The sequence below is a fragment of the Wyeomyia smithii genome, chromosome 2 (assembly GCF_029784165.1).
Source record: "Wyeomyia smithii strain HCP4-BCI-WySm-NY-G18 chromosome 2, ASM2978416v1, whole genome shotgun sequence".
Taxonomy (NCBI): domain Eukaryota; kingdom Metazoa; phylum Arthropoda; class Insecta; order Diptera; family Culicidae; genus Wyeomyia; species Wyeomyia smithii.
The window spans coordinates 97,452,625-97,477,305 of record NC_073695.1 but is presented as its reverse complement, the minus strand read 5'-3'; the positions used below and the strand labels follow the sequence as shown (position 1 = coordinate 97,477,305).

Below are 24,681 nucleotides of genomic sequence, written 5' to 3'. Positions count from 1 at the left end.
AGTCTAATTGCCAAGCTTCCCATATCTTTCGTCTTATCATTTGATTTGCATCAACTTTTGGAAGTTTCTCGTATATGATGTCTGAAGTTCTGCACTTATTTGCCAACAAATCCGCTGCCTCATTTCCAGGTATTCCACAGTGTCCACACCAGACATATGCCTTTTTTGACAATATCGTTTTTGCAAGCTTGAACCCATGGATTTTTAGATGAACCGGTTTCAAGGACTTTTAGGCTACTTGAACTGTCTGAAAAAAATAACCGTTCATTTATTTCTTGGGGAGTTTAAAATTGCTGTGCGAATTTTCATGATTTCTGCTGACAGTACGGAGCATTCTTTATTGATTCTGCCACATATCGAAATGTCTTCCAAATGCGCTTCGTAACCAACCTCACCATTCTTCTTGAACCATCTGTGGATATTCTCTAGTGTTCGGAAAACTTATCGTTTATAATTTGCCGATAAACCGCTTGCACTTCCGTGGGTTGTCTCCGGCTTTTACCGTGCGCAATATAGACCAATCTACTTCAACTGTTTTCTGATCCCATCGTTGGTCACCCATTCGCCATAAACATGTCCGAATCAGTAATTGCAGCAAATGATACTTTTGCTCTTTCTATCACTGTAAGATTAGTAGCTCTGTTTATTTTTAACAATCGTACAGCGGTTTTGGCTTCAATTAAACTGGCGAGATATTCCAATGGTAGTTGCCCTGCTTCGCACATTATGTTTTCCTGAAACGATTTTAAGTAGGTTAACCGCGCTGGAAGCTGATTTCCTTCTCGCTCTCGGAACCATATTAATAAAACAATGTTGTGTACACAAATGAAACTTATTTGTTGCACTTGAAAAAAAAATAGCAGGAAAACTTCCTACTAAAACTTATGCCTATAACTCAGCAAAACTTTAGTTTGTTTGTATTACCAGCTTATCCTCAGTGTTCGGTGTTTCGAGAAAAAACGTCAAATTTACCTATAAAATGAATTATTCGCAGAGTACAGTAATGCGTAGCGGTTATTGATTGAAAATCGAACTCTGCAGTGATAAAACGATATGAAAGGGAAATAAAACCAGTTGATGGAGAATGTAAAACATTTTGCTATTTTTATTTCGCAATCGTCATAAAAAATTGCAGCTTGATTGACTATGCGTTAAAATATGTTTCGTAGTAAATTGTCGAAAACAAAACGGTTCACTAAGTTTTTAAGGCACAATATTTGAAAGTACTAGACTACAAGGTACCCGCCATTAGTTCCATGCCCAGTGCGGGGACTCACGGGGGAAGTCCCAAACAGTCGGTTGTCCCTGGTGACGAACTTCCAGATCATCCACCGAACTCCAGTCGAACGGTTTGATGCGTCTAATTTTCGCCGCCATTGAACGAAACAGCTTAGGCGTTTCCTCCTCCTGAATGCTGTTTTGTCCCGTTTGAACACTTCGCTTTACCGCTTGGCTATCGCTGATGGGATCGAACAGTGGACCAGAGTAGGCTTGGAGTGTGGCCGTACTGTTGCTGGCGTTGGATTTGCTCAACAACTTCATGTCGATGTTTCCAAAGGCGGTCGGGTTATGCGGGTCCAGATCGCCCCGGTAGGCACTCTGTTGGATGAATTTGGCCAACTCGTCCATGTTGGTAATGTTGTTGATGATTTTCTCTTGCGTGGAATGTTGCGAATTGGTACTGTTAGTTTTCACGTGACCTATTTCAATCAGTTCCTGTGGTGGAGTGTGGGAATAGAAACCAGTTATTAGGTTATTTGAAGTTTTATGTTTCATGTTGGCGATCAAACTAACCTTAAAGACTGGCACACCATCACCCAGCCAGTAGCCATCCTCTAAAATTTTCTCGGTCATATCTTCCGCATGCAGTCGTCCCGGCAGCTGATCTACAACCCAAAACAAACCTCCGTCGCTGATCTTGCTAATCGATGTCACTTTCCGGAAACGTTCCTCCAAATCAACGTCTACATAGTCATCCATGTGCTTTGTTTCGGTGCGCTGTCCGTCATATTCCAACGTTTCAATCTGGCTCATTAGATTTTCTTCCGTTTCTGCAGAATCATCGGAAACGTTTGCACCACTATTCAGACGCTTCGTATCAACAACCAGCCACTGCTTGGCTCCGGTGGAAGGACTTCGTGCAAAATACTTTGCCCAAACGCGGCCACTATGAGCTAACCGGTTAGCTGCCATTACTCTTGGTGCCAACGAGACCGCCCGAACTAGATCGATTTTGGTCCACAAATTCAAATTATCGTACTCTATTTTAACTCCGGCTGCTACCATTTTGTGCCTTTTACCAGAGAGCATGTAGAAATCGTCCAGCGAGGCTAGAGCGGCTGGATAACCAGTGAATACGATATTCGATCCAGGAACTACTCGATCAACCGAGGCGTCCGCGGAGAAATGATAGTTCAATGTATACTTTTTCATCACTCTCGACATCGAAGCGTAACTGCCATCACTGGTATGGCCCAGCAGAATCTTTACCAGTCCGTTGCTGTTCTCGAGAATTTTCAACAACATCATTCCTTTGTTCGGTTCCAACTCCATTCCGCTTTCGCCATCCAAAAAGTTCATATAGTATGCCTTCAGATCACGGATGTCTACAACGCTGTTCATCAACAGGAAATCCTCCATCGGGATCTCGTACTCCAGACGAGATCGTCGTACACCCTTACGGAATCCAAACTCTAGCCCATCCAGCTGGTCATAAAACAGTCCAATCTGGTACCAATAATGGTCATGCTTTCCCTTCATGTCGGCCATCTTTCTGACGGTTTCCATGTTGGTAGTTAGAATTCGTCGCAACCAATCGCAAAATTCCTCCGATTGATCATCGCGGGTGCACTCGGCAGAGATGGTACTGGAGAGGAAACAAAGAAAATTCGTGTAAATAATAGAGCATCTTTCGGAAATTACAAGGTAACAACTGAATCTACCCTAGACAATAAAAACGGCTAGACTTGATAAAAAAAATAATAAACATATCTTATCAATAGTGTTTTCTGAAGAATCCGCAGCAAAAATCCCGAATGTGAAAAATAAACAATTGTTCTATCACTCAAGCCAAGAAGTAACACTAATCCCTACCCGAGTGAGACAACAACAACGTGAAGCAACTTACTTCGACCAGTGCAGATAAATGTTATGCCAGCTGAGCGCTCCCTCTAGCATACCGGCGGCAAACGCTTGTATTTCGTCCGGAAATTCGGGCTGCGATTCCACCTCCAAGTGGGACCAGCCACTCTCCATCACGCTGTTCCGGAAGCAGGCACGAACGGCCCCGAGCGGTACCGTTTCGAGATCATTCCGCTGACCCCAAAACTCAACCCGGAAGCCCGAGTTGCGGGCCCAGTAGGCTGTCGCGCAGTACGTGCCGGAATAGACGGGTCTAGAAAGATTAAAAAAAATGGTAGAGATTTTAGTGAACGCTTCTATAAACGGCAAGAAGAGAGAAGACTAGTGAGAGTAGGGGTAAGCGGGGTAAGACCGTCTTCTTAAGCCCCCTTCTTCGCTAAGAGGTTCTGCTATTCAATACCCGCATTTAAAAAATAAGAACTGAAATATTTTTGTTTATTTTCCAGCTTTTTTTTTCAATTTTACAAGCTAATTGAAAATGTACAGATCTTTTTCATGCGGAGTAAGCCCGCCCACCAGCGGGGTAAGATCGCCCTCCATTTTTGGAGGATAACCAATATTTTTAAGGTCAAAACGGTTGATTTTATCGGTATAGTGTCTATGACAAAGTTGTAGATGGTATTATTTTTCTTTTTAAAAAAATATACACTGTGGAAAATCTGAAACATTTTTTTTCTAAGTTTTAACTTTTTTATTTTTTGACTATCCAAGTTCAAATCAATGTTTAGGTAACTTTTTGTGGTTTACAAGATGAATAGATTTTTCAGAATTTACGAAATTTGAGCTCTTTATATTTCTATTACTTCATGATCCAGCAACCATCAAATTTTACCTTATGTAGATTTTGCAGACAAAAACATGTTTTTTTTTTAAATAATTTTTTTTTTTAAATAAATTCAAAAAAAAATATGTTTAGTTCTATTTTTTTATCTTTTCTTTAATTTTTTTTACAGTGTATACTTTTTTCGGAAGTAAAAAAATACTATTTTCAACTCTGCCGGAGACTTCATACCAATCAAACAAACCGTCCTGGCTCTAATATTATTTTTGTTCAATAATACCATTTTTACACAAGTTTACTTTTTTCAAAAATAAGTCTTGTTAAAAACATACTACTGGAAAAGCTTCATCGAAAATGGTCGATTTACATCGTTGTTTTATGTGGCTTGAAATTGCTTTACTGATCCTGTAAATATTGCCTTTATAGTGTCGAGGCGTTTGGGTCTTGAAGTAAAACAACAAACAGTTGTAAATGTGGCGGTTCTACCCCCAGTGGAACATTTTTATATTCCACCGAAAAAGTAGTCAAAATTACAAGATTACTCACGGCTTTCGATATTTCCGGAAGAAAACAGATTCAGGCAAGCGATTAAACGTATATTCACGAACAAAACAATAGATTTTTAGACGCAAAAACCTTAAGTCCCGTTGCCGTAAAACAATAGCGCATTGACTGGTTGCCAGCTGAAAGGTTGTTTTTAATTATTTCTGTGACCGTTCGTGCACTATCAAAACAGAAAGGGGTGCAAAATGTTATGTAATCATACTGTAATAAACACGTTAAAGAAATTTTTCAATTATTATATAACTTGGTAGTAAAACTACGGTGGGCGGTCTTACCATGTTTACCCCTACTGGGTTTTCACTAAATATTAAATTGCTGTATTTTCTTTTTAATTTAATTAATTTTAATTATTTTTATTGGTGAATCTTCAACATAAAGTTGTACAGATATTTACTTAGTCTAGGTATTGAATTCTTCGTCTGTAAGTACTTTTACAAATGTTAAAATCAAAGACGTCAAAAACTTCGTTAAAAACTCGACAGCACATATTCCAAGGTGCGTTATAAGCGTAGTTGGTACGATGGGTAAGTTACCACAGCAGCGTCTATCATTTGAACTATCATTTCGCAGCTGCCTTCGAGGAACGGTTATACCAACAGAACTTAACAGAGAGCTGCAGTAGATTTCCCCATTGAGTATACCAATAACGATGAATTAACAATGAATTATCAATTTATTATTTTGTGTAGCCAAACACGACTGGTGGCTTCTCAACGCTATTGTTCAATAATTATGGATATGAGCAGAATCGCACCAAATGACTTATGGTCGAATATCGATCATTTTTAATTCGAATGAAACTTTGCACACGTATTTGACTTGGCAAAATGAGCATTTTTCACTGATGGAGAGATTTTTTAGCCCCATGTGTAATTTTCTGAAAGGGCGTATGCATTTTGGCATAGGATTTATTCAAAGCATTTTAGCTCAGAAGCCTTTGGTTGTATAGAGAAACTGTCTGAGAATGAGTTGTAGGGAACCAATAATGCCTTATAAAAATTTACACTGTGAAAAAAAAATTTTTGACTAAAAAGAATTGTAAATAAACAAACACTAAATGTCAACTAAAAAAAAAAGATTTTTCTGAATTTTTTTATAAAGAAACTTGAGGTTTTTAACGCAACTTTAAAGAAAAAGTCCAGGAGGGGAAATGAAAATCAAATTGTTTATGGAAGATTAATTCAAAAAAAATCATCATTAAAAATCAAAAAGCTACTGGTATTTAACATTCTAAATGCACCGGTTTTCGAGTTATTTTGAACTTAAGTTCGAAAAATTTTTAATATTTAGGAAAATACACGTCTTTCCTAATTTGTCCGTGGTTCTCCAGCAAAAACCATAAGTTTATTGAACTGTATGACCAATATGACAATATCTATGACAACAAGACTATTGGGCGAACGATTTTCAAGAAACGGGTTAAAATGTCCCGAATGATGTATTCATATATTAAGTGAATAATCATTTTGAAATCCAGTATATACAATCAGAGAACCTCAGAGAACGACAATAATCTTGAGCTAGAAACTTCAGGGAAATAGTGTCTTCAGCAAAATTGCAGATAATGTTGTTACAAAAACTTTGCTGAGGATAGTTTTCTTCTATCTTCTTTTGTTTTGGAGATATACCAATTCATACTAGACTAGTTTTCAAAATTAGATATTTAAAATGTTTTAAATACTGTAGCAATTATATAGCAATAATGTTCAGCATAGATTTGTAAATCATCGAAATACACAACTTGGTTTAAGACATAAAAAATTTACTTTCTACAAAGGCCAAGCAATTGCTAAAAACATTACTTTTTGTACATCGCCAGATCCCAGTTAAGCAACAACTAACTGACGAAACCTGTAGGTATAGGATGAAAAATTAACACAAAAAGAAACATATCACAAAGAAAAATAAAAATAAAAAAGTGGAAGAGGTTGTTTATAAGAAACGACCGCAAGGTTAACGTAGAATTACGACAGCCTGTCTTATGTCAATATTTTTTTGCAATAGCTTTGGAAATACACTCGATTAGGGTTAATCATTTTAATAGTGTTAAGCGATATATTTTTCCGTATATGTTTCGTATATTATTTTTGCTTTAAGGGAATGGAATGGGATAGCTGGAAAAATAGGTGTGACTAAATTATTTCCAGTTATACCATTCTACAACGTTCGAAAAAAAAATACATCTCATTCATTCTGGCTCAGAGCGATCCCCAAGCAGCACTTGTAACATCTCCTTGAAAAAATCAATAAAAAAGAATGTCGCGTTGTGATCTCACTGCAGTTACTGTGAAACATATTAGACTGCATGAGAGAGAAAAAGGTCACATATATGACGCGAAACGACTTTTCAACTCTCCAACTCTCTGTTGTTACATAGTGGTTAGTGTAACTCCGAAGTCGAACAGTAACTTGTATCAATCATCCTTTGTTACAATCTTGCTTACATGCAACTGATATGCGGAATAACAGAAAACTTGTCACATTGCCACTAGTCGACGACTTGTATGCAATTAACATATTTTGAAAGGTTACATTGCAGATTTGATTGAAGTTTGATTGTTTAGCTGATCAAAAATATGGACAGCTCTACTTATCCGCAACAGATTCAACATTTTTTGTCAAACTCATCATGTGTTGGATGGCCAGTTAACAATTTTTTTACCACCCAGTTTGCCTGCATCACCGCACCGTCATAGCTGGTTGGGTTTTTTTTAGTTATCCGTGTCTGCACTTGTGTTGTGCAGACAAAACGGCATCGCTACTTTGTTTCCAAACTCTTTGTGATGAAAACACAACACAGGAAAACTAAAGGCAAGACGGACCATTGTTCATTTCTATATGAAACTATCGATATTTTACCAAATTAATAATGCCAGTTACATAGTAAAACAACGTGTGTTTGCATATTCAAGAAATGATCGAAATTACATAAGAGCAGCAAACTGATGGAGTTTTCGCCGTGTTGAATTTAGGCTATTGCGGCTTTAGATCTTTCAAAAGTTATAATTTTTAAGGCTATTAGAATGGTTTAATTGGTATTATTTCATGGTGAGTATTAGTGAATATCGAATATTATGAATATCGGATTGGATAATAATATGTGTCTTGCCCGTGGTTTCCCAATGCGACCGCTTCGTTACATTATAACAAGATGCATGGGCAGAATAAGTTACTTCGTGACAAGATTTGTCAAGCTATTGTTACAGGATAATATACTGGCAACATTTGAGATGCCGTTGCTTCAGTGAAACGAATTCGGACGATAAACAAGTGACAAAGAAACATACTAAAGTTTAATAGTAGTTACGGTAGATAATTGTGACCTCCAGCTATAATCTCAAATTTATTCTACTACCAACTGAAAGTTTCTGTACACCTTATCTTAAATGTCATGTTTATTTTAAATAAGAAGACCATTACAAATATTTTTAAAAAATTTAATCCTATTGCAACAAAAATCATAATAGGAGATGGGAAGAGCTAAAAGTAGCATTATTATTTTTTTGAGCAAAAAGATTTCCTTAGAATGTTACAAAGAAAAATTCAGTAACAATTTAACAATTTACATTGTAACCTTTTCAAAACGAAAATCCGGGTAAAATACAAGGTTATAAATGCGCGTTGATTCAAAAACCTGAGTAAAAACGCGTAATCTGAAACTCCGCGCAAAAAAAAGCATTAATTCGAAAACCCGCGAAAAAAATCAAGCTGATTCGAAAACTCGCATAGAAAACCGCGATAATCAAAAATCCGCGCAAGGAAAATTAGTATAAAATCCGCGTAAGAAAAACTAGTATAAAAATCCGCGTTTAAAACACCTGGAAAACCTGAGAGTTTTCTCACATTACGTTTCAATTAAATTGACTCGTTACTAGCGCTACTCTTTTATCTTTTGGTTTTTCATTAATAAATATGTGTGTTTGGTTCCACGAAAGATATAGCCACTCTATTGACCGGCAGTGTAAATTCGACAGAGATAATAAAAATGGCGATTATTTTGAGCAAATGAAAAATAAATTCTGCTTCACATAGAAATACCCTGTTACAAGGTTTTCCAACAATAAAAGAGGGTTATTTATTAATTTTGCCGTTAATTACACTACTTTTAGATATATGATTTGTTCCTGCATTGAAAAATATTTTAAACGAGTATGTAGAATGGCGAATATAAGCAATTGAGTTATTAAATGCCCTAACATTTTCGGAGCGCGTGCTTTTTACGTGAGCAAAATCATCAGTTTCACCATGGATTTTAATTTGCATGTCAAAATCATGTATAAGCACAAAGAACCACTCACATTTATACGAAATGGACATGCTGGTTAAATTTTGAAATATGTTGCGGGTAAAAGCCAGACAAATATGCCTGAGAAATTTGTTGAATTGAAACTTCAATTTGACCAAGAAAAGTTTCATGATATGCATCTGTTTCACTGCGATCGATATGCTACAAATCATGTTTCCTAATGGTCGAACAGAAACATCATTAGTAACAACTGGATTGGTTGCATATAGACTTCAAATTTGCGCTTTTCAGGTTACATAGTAGTAATGATGTTTGTTGCAGAGGCCACACATGATGTTTCTAATTTGTCGCATAATGCTTACTGACACTTATATGTAATAAAATATGTTGCTAGGGTCATTTGATAAGCTCCACCTTTATTTTTAGTTTTAAAGTTTTTCCTCAGTTTCGTAGCACGGATATACAAAAATGATTTCTTGTGGATATTCTGTCGAGCCGGACCGATAGCACTCTCATGAAGGCAACAAAATAACATGTATTGTGTCGTGTTGCGCGGCTTGGAAGGAAAAAATGTTTGTTGGAAAAAATGTTGCAGCAGCATCAAACTGCAATCAAAGTTGCAATTTAGTAATAACCATTCATTATGCTCTTCCAAATACATTTAGTAGCCTTGAAAAAGGCTGGTTGCTGCAGTTGTAAATTTCATTCAATTATCGCATAAATGCTTCATGGTCCAGATCGCGCGCGATATCCGCTCTGACATAGATTTTTCGTACGTTGTGGAATGGGATAACTGGAAAAATAGGTGTGACTAAATTCGCATGGAAGCAGATTATTCCGTGTTTGATACTGCCGACGGTAGACATGAGTATGAAGGTGGAAATTCTGCTGTGATGTCGAACTATAACCGTTTTGTTTCAAAACGCAATAGTGTAAGTGCTGCATTTCTGTCATCTGATGCCATTCAGCACTAGAACAAGTATATATTACAACCGGCCACCATTCTTGACAACACATTCTTGACGTAATGTTGAATTTTTCTTGTCTTGCGAATGCTGAAATTACCGGTTTTCCGTCTGTTACACATGATGAAAAATCTTAATTACTTCAATCACTTAATTGTGGAGCACCAACAGGTGCTATTATGTATGACAACAGTAACAAACTGGATTCGGATAACCATTCGCCGATGATTCTAGTTCTCCCGTTTCCTTTAGAAGAATTGCCTGCCATTTCCTATAATTCTGCAGCTACCGAAAACTCCATAACAGCCGCCAGATAGTCAGGTGCTTAAGTATCAACGCGCCCAGCGTGATCAGCCTGAAATTGAAACCCGGCTTTTCTTTCTTCTTCACGATCACTGCCCATAATTCAAAAATTGGCTAATATGCCATTTTGACCAAAATCGAGAAAACAGTTTCTCGTGATGATACACACCCTAAACAAGGTCCCTACGGAAGCCGATTGTCAAAAAATGCATTTGGGAAGGCAGCAAACGTGAAACAATTTTGGCTAATATCCAATATCCAATATGAACCTGTGGCATACTCACGAAACAGTGTATTATTACTGAACTGTGTTTCTTCTAACTTTCGAAAGTGTGTTGTAGCTTGGTGATTACTGGCGACAGGTGAGCGATCGTAAGGATCTTGCATCAAATTTGACTTTTTCACGAAGAATATTTGATGCTACAAGAATTTATTTGTTGATTGCGAAACCCAATGATCGAAACGTGTGACTGTTTCCTTCTGTCATAAATCTTTACATTTAAAAAAATGATATTTAGCTCTTTGATTAGGAGTAATATTAATAAAGAGAAGATTCAGATTTCATTTTGGATTTGATGAGAAAAACAGGAAAGTGGATTGTGAGATTACCATGAATAATAATATTTTCGCTATATTATTATATTGCTGCACGTAACAATTGTCTCGTCGTCCTTTTCATCCTCACTTGTGCTTCCGTGTTGTTTCATTAAATTTAAAACCATTTTCATCACCAACGAGTATGATATAATTCACATCGTATGGGTATTAGCCAAATTGCACAGCGTTTTGTCAACTGACCTTTCGTTTATAATTGAAAAAACGGCTACTGTGTTAAAAATACGTGGCGGATGGAATTTTTCTACAGATTTCTCTGTTTCAACTCAACGGCAAGGTTCCAGCATAAATGAAGGGTAAAATACTCAATAAAAAAGTTGTCATGAACAGTCAAAACATGTTGTACCGACAAAAAACTTTCAAATGCGTTTTTCTCGATTTGATGCCTATGGCATATTAGCCAATTTTTGAATTATGGGCAGATCAGCAACCAACGTCCGTGTGGTATCGGCACAATCATGGAATGAATTATACATAAAACACAAAGCGCGCATTCTTAGTCAACTTGGTTTAATCTGTCGACCTTGTCAGGGAAACAAGCATTGTGTGACCAATCAGAGGTCGACATTTGCGTTTCGACAAGGCTTGACAATTTTCAATAGTACAACTTTCTGCATTTGGACGGGTGCTTGGTTGATTTTCCGATCGATTACAGCAAAAATGACGAGAATCGGTTGGAAACGACTGAGCTTAAAACGGTTAAAAATGGACAATTTTTGTGACGCTCTCGATGTTTTTGGTTTTTAAAATTGGATCCCTGTAATGAAATTGGTCCCCTGTATATGTTGCCGTAAGACGTAATTATACGTCAAAAGAAGCTATCTTTGTATGCCTGCTATGATGTTGTATGTTTGATTGATATACAAATATGTGCTAAACATGATTGTCTTCTTAATGCTACAGTTTTTAAATATTTAAATTTATCTCCAGAACATGGAAAGATGAAAGAGAAGTGTCTTTATCAAGGTTTTTTGCTCTTATATTATCTACAACTTTATAACACAATTTATCCAAAGTGCAAGACTGGAAAGTTAGATTTTAAAACGCCACAAGCGGCGGAATTTGGAGCTACGCCTGTTGTCATTCTTTGACTCTCTTTATATTGGATTTGTTCTGAAGACAGAATGTCAATTAAACCAATTAGGGACTACATGAAAAAAGTTTACGATTTCGAGCTCTCGTACCTCGTAGCTCGAAGACAGAAGAATCGGCAAGTAATGTCATGGCCTCTGTATTTTGAAACATGCATGACATTTTCTTTCTTCTTTTTATCAACGGGCCACACAACAACTCCACGTGGACACCTTTGGAGGGGAGGGGGTTTCTATGTAATGTCCACGTCCCATATAAAATTTTTCGAATATATTTGGGCAGTCCACGGAGGGGGAGATGGGGTCAAAATCTGCTCACGTGAAATATGGATGGCCTCTAACATCAGAATAATTCGAACGATCATCAGGATTTAGTACACTTTGATGTTTTTAACAGAGGTTTTCCGCCAGAAAAAATTTATGCGCTCAAACGATGTGATGCTGCTTTTTTTTGTCGGACTATTAAAATTTTTTGTTCACCACAGACCTTTTGCAAGGACGCATCGACTGTCCTGTTCTCTTGGAGTAAGAGAATATATTCGTGCAACCTACCCTGCGCAATAACTCGATGCTACGACTACCTGCTCCAAAGACTGTCCAACAAAGTATTTCTATTATCTCAGTTGTTCTTTTTGATTTTTTTTGTGACGTAGAATTACGCATTGTGGCAACGTGCTGGAATAGCGGAGCACTGGATTCCCTTCATACATGAAGCATTCGATTGAAAAATTAACTAAGCGTCCACCAAAATGCAGAAACTTGTGGTTTTATAATAATAACTATTGTAAAGCAATGCAAAGCCTTGCTGCTACATTCCGATTCGGAACACGACCTTCTGTTTTATTATACACAGACTTCGCAGCCAACTCCAAAGTGTGCAGGACAATTGCGGGGCCAGCGCTACGATCCTACTAACACTAACAGTCTCTCCCGAGCCGAGACTCGAACCTACGACAACTGGCTTGTTGGGCCAGCATCGTACCTCGAGACCAACTGGGAGGTTTATTAACTATAAATTGTAGTATTGAAAAGTATTGAGTCTTGTTTTGAATACAGATTTTGATTCAAAAAGGATATTTTCGGGACCTGGGTGATATGTATCTCAGGTTCGGCCTGGGAGAGGCCGAAAGTCGCCATATCAAAATTTAAGATAGTGACTTATGGAAAACAGCCTAAAATTGCCGACTTCCGGAGTCTGTAAATCAGTCAAAAATAACCAAATACCATTCAATATGAGTACTCCCAGAGTCAGAATGCTTCCCAGAGACTTGAATCCGCAATCTTGAGATCCACAGTTGCAGATTCTGGCTCCAGGTAACCGGCATAAAATGAGCAAATATCACCCAATGTATTTCCCGTAATCGGGATGATTCACAGAGGATATAAATCGACCTCAGATGCCATTTCGAAATCCAATATGGTGGCTTCTTGTTTCTGGAAAAACAAACTGAAATGACCAAACACAGTCAGGTTTTAACGCAGGTTTTTAGCGGTTTATATGAGGTTTTTTACGAGTATTTTCGTATTTACACGGTTTTTACGCGATACCGCGGTAATTCAAATACTGTACACGTATTTTCGAATCAACGGTCACGGTGACGTCAAAAGACTTTGTCAAAAAAAACCTCCTCCCTCCGAAAGGTCCGGAAAGAATAAGTAGAGGCCAACTTGAAATACTGGTCGTAGAGCGTCTCGGGTGTTATTCTAAATCCTTTTTTGGACTTTACACAGATTTTGTAATTACGCCGGTTTTTTACGCAGATTTTATAATCAATGCGGTTTTTTGCGCGAATTTTCGAACTAACACGTTTTTTACGAGGTACGTATCGCCTGGTTAAAAAAACCTGACTTTATCACCTAATATGAGCCGGATAGGATATTCAAAGGCCGTAAATAGACCCCAGTTACCCATTCAAATCTCAAAAGTTTCTCATTGTTTCCAAAGAGTTTTTTAGTTAGTGTTGGATAGAACTTATCGATTTTGGTTCTTGAACTATCGCAGAAATGTATTAACATTAGTCAGGCTTTCGTAATCCTCCGTTAACCTTGCGGTCGTGTCTCATTAACAGCTCCTTCATTTTTATTTTACTGTTAGTTTTAAGTTAGCCCACCCATATTGGACAGTATTTGACCTTGATTTATTATCTATGGCCACTAGAAGTTTCAGTGGGATCCGTTACGGAAGAATCATTTTAGGGCAGCTCACCAAAACACACAAAACCATAGAAATGGCCTGTGAAGTAAATTTATGAACTTTTGACGATTAATTTAAGATTCTGTTCAAATAATCATAAAAAGTGAAAATAAATAATCAAAGAAACTTCTAAATTTCTCAGTTGCGAAATAAATCCCCGGAGAACTGGATTGCCGGCAAAGACAAAATTTCTTCGAGGCATTGCTATCGTCGATTTGAAAAAAGACAAGTTACTATCTGTTGGTGCTAACATCGTCGAAGTTGGATGAAAATTACAAAGTTACAAGAATTTGGAGTAATTTAACCAATAAAATATAAGACAATAATTTATAATTAATAATACCATTTCCTGAATGAAAAAAACAGATAATTTTTGTTGGCTGGATTTTCAGTTAATAGAGTTTGAACTTATGTCAATGGAATAAAAAAAATATAATCAAAACCTATTCCTAGATTAATTCAATTCAATTCAATTCAATTTATTTATCACTTGGTAGTGTAAGGTTAAACCTTTTAAATTACTACCTCCGAGTTGCATAACGTTAAATACATATACATAACTATCTAATTTATAATTTATATTCCTATTTACTACTTTAACTTTACAACAATAATATATAATTATGTTTGTCTAGAGTTCCAAAATTGAATTGAATTGAATTGATTACAATAGGGTTTTCTTTTTGCCTGAATGTATACTTTTCTTCAGATGCAATTTTCTTTGGTAAATCTGGTTGGGTCTTCAAAAATTTTTAAAGCTTTGCAAGAATAAGAATCTCTGCTGTCAGATGCCAGTCAAAAGTGAAAGTGCATTTGAACTTGATCGATAAAAAACTAATAGTCAATACTAGTATGGGTTAACATCCGGGCAGAAATTTCATCCGGACACCACTCCTGAAAAATTTTGTGTCTGATATGTTTAATTATGATGTTCAGGCAGGTATAACTTAATATTCTTATTTTGATACTGGTTTACCACTGTAATGTTACACTTTAATGTTTCAACACAACTCACCTCTCCATGTCAGCAACGAAGAAGGCACCGAACGCGAGCAGGAATGCACCTCCCAAGATGTAGGTGCTTATCCGCGTCCTGTACAAGGAAGCTCCGACTACTTTAAGCATGATTCCTATTTTCGGTGGAACTTAACTGATGAACACAATAAGGTGCTTGCCGTTTGGTACTTGTATTAAAGCTAATTGAGCTACACTGTATTGCGAATCACACACACACGCGCAGACAGACACTTCGCACTTGGCACTATTACTTAAATTTGAAAGGACGGAGGATTACTATTTGAACTAAGCCGCTGATGTACACTGAGTTGGTTCAGACGCTACGCTGCCGGTACCACCCTCTGGCAGTTTGCGGGAGCTAAGCCTGGCGATAGTTGAGATCGGCAATCACAAGGGCCAATCCAATGAACAGGTGTAGTAGAATGGTGGAGATTTCGAAATAGAAATAGCAAAATTGTAGGGTCAATCCAAGCTGACCGGTCGCCACACAACCGCTGGTGAGGACGACGCTCTGGGCTGCCTTGGACGCCAATTTGTACGAACCAAAGCTCGCTTCGGCAACTCTCATTGGAAAGCGGTTCTCGAATGCCAGGTCTGGATGCGGAGCAAGCAAATACCGGCGGCTATTGGCAACGACGGCGGGTAGGTACGGGATGGCTTCGATGGAACCAGGATGACACTTTTGTCGGAGTCAGTTTCGAGCCTAGGACAAGCGCAAGTGTGCAAAATGGAATCACAGCTGGAGGTTGCTGCACAGCAATCACATATGAGGAGGCACGTAGGTGAGATCACGCTGGCTACGTACTCGGTAAGTAGAGTTGTTCCCTGTAGAAAGAAATAGAATCGGTGAATATTTGACACTTGTTTAGATAATGGTTGAGATAAGGTGGCTGGACGGAGCTAGAGTTTAAAAGAATTCGTATTTTTGATCATGTACATCATTCAAGTCAGTAGTTGCCAAGTGAATAGTTCTTGTTGTATATCATTGCACTCTCCGAAACACAGTGAGAGTAATTATCTCTTAACAGATTGCTCCGTTCCCGGCATTGTATATGCTGTAACGTTATCTTGATCAAACAAAATAATATAATTAACTCACACACGGTATCGTTAACATTTTTCGTCATTTTATGTTGAGTGTGAATCATTTTCTCGAAATTCCCCAATGTTCAATAAAAACGTTATCGAGTAACATACCTTAACGTTAGTACCAATAGCCACTCAAATCGTTCACACGTGGAAACCAAATCAAATCCGCAGCACTAAATGTGACTAATGAATTACACTTTTGCACAACGTTGCGAAACGGTGGAAACTTTGTGGTGGCAACTTTCCCTAATTTTTAACGAGCAAATGGTGTTGCCCGGTCACTTCCGCTCTAACACGTATGTATGCAACAGGTAGATAAACAGCAGTTTCTCAAACAAATGACGTAAGATGTAATGCTACTAGTTCAACTATGAGCGGTTCTTTTTTCTGCTGTGTTGCGTTCGAGCTAAACCGATTGCTAGCGTGGTTGAAAATGAACTGAACGCGATAGCCGTAGAAGAGATCTTGAAAAGCCGCGAACAGTCCGTGCCTGCGCACGCGGATAGAAACGTTGCGCACAAACACAGTGTCGTTCGAGTGTGTACGGAGAATAAAACAAGCCATTTAGCGAATGAAGTGGGATCTAACAGTAGGATTTGCACGTTTGAAATCATATCAAGTGATCCGAAACTTTAATGGTTAATACTTGTATTAGTTATTGCTTGAGGGAAAATCTTAACAGAATAACTGAAAACAGTGCAAATTTTTCAAGATCTGTTAATATTTCACCCGTCAACTGTAAACCTATCCTTTGTTGATCGATTTTTATGTGCCACTTTTGACGTCGGCTGTCAACAGGCATTGCAAACATTTTGAAACTAGTTATCGTTCAATTAGCACTAGCGCGTTCGCGCTGCAGCCTCGTTTCTCACTCAGGTCTTGTGGTTTTGGCCGAAATGTAGTGTGCGGGTGGTTTTTCCCGTACAGAAACAACTCTGGAGCAAAGCGTGCTTGCGTGGTGTGTAGTAGAGATGGTCGGGTACGGGTATTTTTACCCGATACCCGTACCCGACCCGTACCCGACGGGTTCGGGTCGGGTTTCGGGTTACGCCAAAAAATATTTTTCGGGTTCGGGTCGGGTACGGGTAATTTAAAAACCAAGGCTTCGGGTTCGGGTCGGGTACGGGTTTGAAAAATTCTCAACTGGTCGGGTACGGGTCGGGTACGGGTAATTCGATTTTCGTGCATTATGAGAATTTAATTATTAACTTTTCTAGCCTAGGTGTTTTAGCATAGTCTTGGTCTGGGAGGGAGAAACGGATACGAAGCAGCACGAAGTTGCATCGGTAACGGTATCATTGATTTCTATAGAAGAATGATTGCATTTTGCTCGACCGTGGACTTATTCGAAAAATACTTATTATGATACTATAACTTCATCATAAGTAAAGCAAAAAGTATGGTGGGCTTTGCTAAGCGGTTCAGCCACAATTTTCAAGACCCGTATACTATCAAACTATTGTATATTACATATGTTAGACCTATTGTAGAATATTGTAATCTTATATGGATCAGTCCAAAAATAACTTCTTCTTAACGCGCTTCGCAACTTGAATTGGACTGCATTTCCTCTGTCATCGTACGAAGCACGTTGCATGCTCATTAATCTGCAAATACTTAAACAACGCCACGAATTTGCAACGCTATTCTTCGTCAATGACATTATTTCAATTCGTATAGACTCATCTGCATTACTATCACAACTCAGCTTTAATACACCTTCACGGCATCTTAGAACGGGAAAACTTTTTTTCAGAAAAACATTGCAGAACTAATTATGCAAAAAATGGTCCCATAAATCGAATGATGTGTCAGTATAATCAACATTGTAAAACCATTGGCATAACAATGTCAGAAAAAAAAAGAAATTAAAAACTGTCTGAAATACACTAGAAATATTTAGCTCGTAACAAGAACATTGTAAACACTATAAATAATAACTGTATGCAATATTTATGTAATCTACATTTGCTTGACGATATAAATAAACAATAAAAAATAAAAAAATAACATCCACACAAGCAATGAAATTAACAATATTTTCTGAAACATAATATTTCTGTCCTTTGGTAAGCTACGAGTTTTGAAAGTTTGCCGATTTTTTTAAAAGCATTTTTGTTGTTTAAACGTGTAAGCAATGTTTGCAAATAAACTCTTTTTGGCAGACCTCCTACGTAATTATTACTCGGGTATCAAAAAAAAAACGACGAATGTGCGTGTCATCTGTTTCGATAATTTTTTAGTGTAGTATTCGTTTCTCCCTCCCAGGTCTTGATTTGCACTGTGACCAGGGATGCCGCATGTACAGAAATATCTGTGTTATACCGAATTTTAGATTCCTGATTGCTACGATGTGAACATGAAACTCGTCCTTAATTTAAACTCTACCAGACATGCATTTTTCACCATTGTTGTGCGAGTTGTGCTATTAGGGTAAATTGACAAAATAAAAGTTTTCAGCTGTTTATATGAATCATACGTATGCATACAAAATAAATAATTGAAATCCTTGATCAATTTTAATATGAGGTAACTAACGGAACCCAAATTATCCGTACACTGTTATGAATAGTTATTTTGCTGCGTGATAAAAATAATCAAATTTTTCAACATCAGACGAGCGGACGTTCTCAGTGACAGATGCTACGCTGGATTCTGGGAGCACCAATACATCGCCTGGAACTCTGGTTCATTGACATTCGTTCACATGAACACTCGGGTCTAGCCCAACTCTGTCCATTATCTCGAGAAACCCCATATGACAATCAGTGCATAAAATGTACGAGGTAATCAGGTAATTAAAAAAAAAATAAAATAAAAATCCAGGACGGGTCGGTACGGGTCGGGTACCGGTAATTTCGGGTTATTTTTCTTTCGGGTACGGGTCGGGTACGGGTAGTTGAAAACAAACTTTTTCGGGTTCGGGTCGGGTACGGGTATTTCAAACAAACCCGACTTCGGGTTCGGGTCGGGTACGGGTTTGAAAATTCTCGATGAGTCGGGTACGGGTCGGGTACGGGTAGCAAATTTCCCATACCCGACCATCTCTAGTGTGTAGGTATTGTGCTGGTAGTTGACGAAGATCATATGATTTCGCTTGAGGAACCAGCAAGCCTTTTCAAATGACTTGTAACATAAACTTTGATGAACAATTCATCCGTGAAGCGTCACACCTCTTCACGGTACATAAGCTATTCACCTTTGCACATAAATTCTTGATAGCACGAAATATCGTCGATATTGTGCAAAATTATTGCAATTTTTGATTAGGTTTAAAACTAGGATAACGAATTTGTTTTAGCTACAACGTGGCTTTTGTCAAGTTCATTACCGATGCTTTGGTCGAAAAAAAAAAACAAAATATTTACTGGTAATAGCATCTAAACTTCTTCAAGTAGTTTAACATGATAATGCGATCACAACTGTTTAAGACTCCAACATCTGCGTGTAATCTTTTTAGCCAGCTGAGATAACACCGATTTCAGTGTGCATTGTATCAAAATCAGCAAGCGTTCCGAAAAGTAACGCTCACAATCCAACCGACCAAACCGATTGTGAGTTGACTGCATTTGCTACTGTTAATACTAACATCATTCCCAATTTCTGTAATTGTTGCAACATATGTATAGAGTAGAGAGTGCTTAATTATCTGTCTACCGCTAGTGCATACCGTAAACGAAAGTTAATCAAAATGTTGTCAAGCATTAAACGTTTGTTTGTTATTTATTGAGAAGAAGAAAAAGATAACGAAGGAGAAGAAGAGAATTATGGTAAGACGAGGAGGGTTGCTTACCATTCTCCAATATATTCACTTCTTGCCGGTTGTTGAACATGATCAACAAACGAAAACTGCTAAAGTTTATTACAGCACGAATAGGACTCTAAGTGAGGAGATGGACGATATTACCGCATACCCCGGTGAGTACTTACAGGGTGTTCAATAAGTTCGAATACAATTTTTCATCGTTGTGTAGGTGTCCACCATGCGCATTCTGTGTATTGGTGTTGGTGTCAGCTTTAGTCTAACATATAGGCTAACCGACGCGCACGGTGTTGACCTGTGCACGGTGTTGACCTGTCTAGCAACAGCCGCACAATTTTTAAAAATAATCGGCTGTAGGCGCCAACGTTAGGCTCATCGCCTCTTCCCACACAAACATCCCGCGGTTCCAAAGCGCCACGTCCAGGCATGGGAGGCATCCATTAGTATCTATCGAGAAAAACGTGAGATTCAGCGCCGCGTACTATGAGACCGAGGCTCTGGAAAAGGATGTGGCCCCGACACTTCGGTCCACAGGCAGAGCGAAAATAAGGTGAGCACTATGGACTAATTTAAGAAACTCATTTCCAAGATCTGGGACGCGATACCGATGGAACAGGTGCGTGCTGCGTGCGATATTTTTGAGGAACATCTCAAGCTCATTATGTGGCACAAATGGGGAAGTTTTTTTTCCTTCAAGGTGATGGGAAATCTGCCAACAGATACCTGAGAAGATAACTCAGGGTGTGGGGATGGGCTTGCTAAGCCCGATCCACTGAAACCCCCAGTCTTCTGTTCTAATATTATATGCTGGATTATTTACCTGGAACTACCGTTACTTCAGGGAATCGGCTTTTGTGCTTGATGCATCCTATTTTGAAATTTGGCTAACTACTAGGAGACAAGAAGTTAGCTCACTCCGGCACTTCGATGGTCACCCGTCGATTGGTGCTTGGACTATCCGGGAAGCAGTCGCGCTGACCGCTCTCCAGATGGCCTCGTCCGCGCACATTCTACTAACCAAATTTTCCAGGGTGGTGTTCGGTCCGCTCATCGCCATCATATCGCTCCTCGATTGCGCGAAATGAGGGCATACGAAAAACACGTGCTCTGCAGATTCCTCCGCATCTGAGCACTCGGGGCACCACGGCGAGTCTGCATGGTCAAATCTATGCAGATACTGCCTGAAGCAACCACGGCCTTACAGGATCTGTGCCAGGTGAAAGTTGACTTCCCCATGTCGCCTCTCGACCCATCCGGATACCGCCGGTATGAGTCTATGTGTCCAGTCCAGAGTTGAACTAGTCCCTCTGTCACCTGACCATCGAGAATGATCGTTCGGTGTTCCGTATACCCCTTATATCACGTCCATTGAATCAGTTTGCAGCTTCCCTCAATATGATGCTTATGGGCACCATACCAGCCAGGACACATACTGCCTCGTATGATACCGTGCGATACGCGCTCACTACCCTCAGACACATGAGTCTGTAGGAGCTTTTCCATTTTGCCTCTGTAGCAGGCAATACCTAACAGCTTAGACCATACTGGTATACATGAGTATAGATGTAGCTGAGCTATTATTCATCATTCGGGATATTACTGCGATGACCGTTGAAGCCCTTTTGCAGGCGTAGTCGACGTGGCTTCCAAAGGTGAGCATGTCGTCGACCATCACTCCTAGGAGTTTCAAAGACCGCTTTAAGGCTATAGTGCTTCTACAAGCACTAATTGTCACCTCCTGCTCCGATTTCCGGTTGTTTACCACAATGACCTACGTGAGCTTCAGCTTCATGGAGCTGAATTCAGTAACACCGGTATGTTAAGGTTCTTGGAGCTTAATTCAGTAAAACCGGTATGTTAAGGTTCGTAGCGCGAGAGCTATAGAGTTCCAACTGGCGCTATTAAACGCGTTTTTCATGTCGAGCGTGACGATTGCGCATTAGCAAATGCCCGTCCTTTTACATTGGAGTGATATGTCAGCTGTATTGGTGACAGAGAGAATAGCATTTTCCGTAGACCTACCCCTGTGGAAACCAAACTGGTTGCTTTTTAGACCGTCTTCACCTTGCAGATAGATTGGCTTCCACTTATCAGGGAAGAGGCATGCATCTAAGGATTTATGCATGACCGCCTTGAACAACCCGGGGGCTGCCTTGATGGTCGTTTTAATGGCCACGTTCGGGATTCCCTCTAGCTTAGCTACCTTGCTTAGCTTCAACGAGTTTGCGATAACAAAAAGGTTCCTTGTTAGGAACCCTTAGCCCCCCCCCCCACCTACCCCCGACTCCTGCGCGGCTGTCGTCACTCACAGTTTGTGGTGGTTCTACAATCAGGCCTTCGGACTTGGATCGTGACGTGGAAATAGTCCCGCAATGATCCGCACTAACATCGCTGGTGACCCAACGGATTCGTGTTGGCATCAGCGCATAGTCTGTCAAAGCAGGCTCGTTTGCTTTTTTTGATTGCGCTCTTGAGCGTTGCTTTCGCAGACGCGAATGCGGTACGTTTTTTTTTTTTTTTTTTAAAGGGGGGATTTGTTAGTAGCTTAAGTATTTATGATAAGTATTAGTAAATAATGAGTATGTGTGTCCAATCACAAATGGTGACTTCTCAACACTGTTAGAAATTTGTAATTTTAATTGTTAGGATTTGTTTGCTTTCGCAATTAGGACTTATCATTCGCAGGGATTTAAACCTACTTGTCAGAAAAGGGGAAGTAAACTTACAACTAACTTAATTGCTAACTTATTGGCTATAAAGAGAGCTTATCGTAGCAATTGAGGATTGCAACGATTTTTGTCGAAAATTTGTTAATAATTTTATTTGACATAGCTTCTAATGGTTCAACACCAGTAAGTAATTCGAGTGTTCGAGTTGCTGGTCTAAAAATTTGTTTGTAAATCAAAAGTTTGTTCTTTAAACAAAGTTTAGAATTCCTGTCAATGAGAGGATATAAACATCTCGTATATTTGATGCACTTGGCTTGTATACTCTCAATGTGCTCTTTGAAAATAAGTTTTTTATCATAAATTAGTCCCAAGTACTTAACTTTGTCAGACCAATTTAAAATAACCTCATTCATCTTAACAACGTAATTATTGTTTGGCTTGAGGTGAGAAGCCCTAGGCTTATGCGGAAAAATTATCATTTGAGTTTTAGAAGCATTGGGAGAGATTTTCCACTTTTGCAAGTAGGAAGAAAAAATATCTAAACTTTTCTGCAATCGACTGCATATGACACGAAGACTTTTTCCTTTTACGGAAATGCTTGTGTCATCGCAGAACAATGACTTTGTGCATCCTGGAGGCAAATCAGGAAGATCTGAAGTGAATATGTTGTACAGGACTGGACCCAAGTCTGAACCTTGAGGTACACCTGCTCTGACAGGAAATCTATCAGATTTTGAGAATGCGGTACGTCACTTCTCTCTTTGCATGTCGGTACGCGCCCGCTGCAATCTCCGCATCGCACGTAAACATGCTCTACGGTGATCTGCTATCGCGCCTGTCCACCAGCCACCTTCCATTTCTAGGTTGCCTAATCCTAGGCATCGTGGCGTCGCATGCCCGTGATAGTATAGCAGTTAGTTGATCAGCACTCCGGTGGGACTCCCCACCTTCGTGTTCTCTCCCAATTGCTTTCCCAAATACATCAGCATCATAGAACGACATTTTCCAGCCGCGGTTGATTGGATTATTGGTTCTACCTGTCGCTAGCTGCCTCGCGTTGTGATCTACATTATAGCGCCCCGAATTATGGTCGCTATTAATGTGACCGTCGTCTACCTTCCAGTTCGTGATCAGACCCGGACTGCAGAACGTCACATCGATAATCGACTCGCCGCCGTTTCTGCTGTAGGTGCACTTATCGCCTATCTTAACCAGATCTAAGTTGAGCTTCGCCAAAGCTTCCTATAAGATCCGGCCCCTCGGGTTCGTGCAGCGACTTCCCCACTCGACAGCCTAAGCGTTGAAGTCGCCCGCGACAACCGACGGCGTTTGGCCGCTCAATTCTATTGACACTAGGTCGACCATCTAAATTATCCTTTCGATAGACCAGCGCGGTAGAGCATAGCAACTGCAGTGGAATACCCCGTCCACTTTGGCAAATACGTACCTTTCATTCGAGGTAGATACAATTTCCTTCACCGGGATCCTGCCTATCATCCATATGACCGCCCTACCAGACTTGTCCGATACCCAGTTACCGTTTCCGGGTGGGATGCGGTACGGATCCGATACGATAGCCATGGTGGACTGCGACTCGCATGCTGCTTGGTATAGCAGCTGCTGTGCCGCATAGTAGTGGTTCAGGTTTAATTAGATCACCCTCACGCCTGCCGTTTAATAACCGGCTTACTTGCTGGGCACTGATTATTAGTTTTTTTCCAAATGCCCCTAACACCCGCCAATCAACCACACAACTCACCTAAAAAATACGGGGTCTACCACGAAGTCGCCGACCTCTTTTGGGCTTTATGCTAATAATCTTCGCTGGTAGCTCCTTCAACATTCGACTCACGTGGCCCGTCTACCTAGCCTTTTGACACAGATTTTTGATGACATTCGAGAGCGTACTTCTATGACAGTGATGATATTGGCAAAATAAAGACAGCCAACAGAAAAAAAGTTTTGCGACTGTAACGGTATACACATACACACATCCTTCAATACACAGTTACTCTATTGCCGAGTTTGCTTTTCTTTGCACGAAGGCTATCGCTAAGGTGTCGAGCAGTCTGTATTTTATTCCTTACGCTCCTTCCTCACAGGAAAATAAAAAAGGAGGAAAGTGTCTCCAGTGAATTCGGGCTGTTACCCAAACGCGCTGTTTGAGTAGTACTGACACGATCTTCTGTCTAAGAAACAGCTTCTGATGTCTTCTATATTCGCTATTCTGAACTCCTCCAAAT

At 39.3% G+C, this 24,681-nt stretch overlaps 1 protein-coding gene across 2 annotated transcripts in view; it reads right to left on the bottom strand.

The window, feature by feature from the left end:
- Positions 1-1,078: 1,078 nt before the first annotated feature.
- The window catches only part of LOC129723837 (putative phospholipase B-like lamina ancestor), a 48,586-nt gene continuing 24,983 nt past the window's right edge, over positions 1,079-24,681 (bottom strand). The window contains exons 1-5 of one of the 2 annotated variants that reach the window (XM_055678297.1): positions 16,115-16,457; positions 14,916-15,742; positions 3,128-3,394; positions 1,795-2,866; positions 1,079-1,716 (exon numbers count right to left, since the gene is read on the bottom strand). In XM_055678297.1, the coding sequence (XP_055534272.1) occupies positions 1,249-1,716; positions 1,795-2,866; positions 3,128-3,394; positions 14,916-15,025 (1,917 nt within the window). In that variant the 5' untranslated portion in view covers positions 15,026-15,742; positions 16,115-16,457 and the 3' untranslated portion in view covers positions 1,079-1,248. Of the gene's footprint in view, positions 1,717-1,794; positions 2,867-3,127; positions 3,395-14,915; positions 15,743-16,114; positions 16,458-24,681 lie in introns of those variants that run through there. The other variant, XM_055678296.1, reaches the window with a different exon arrangement.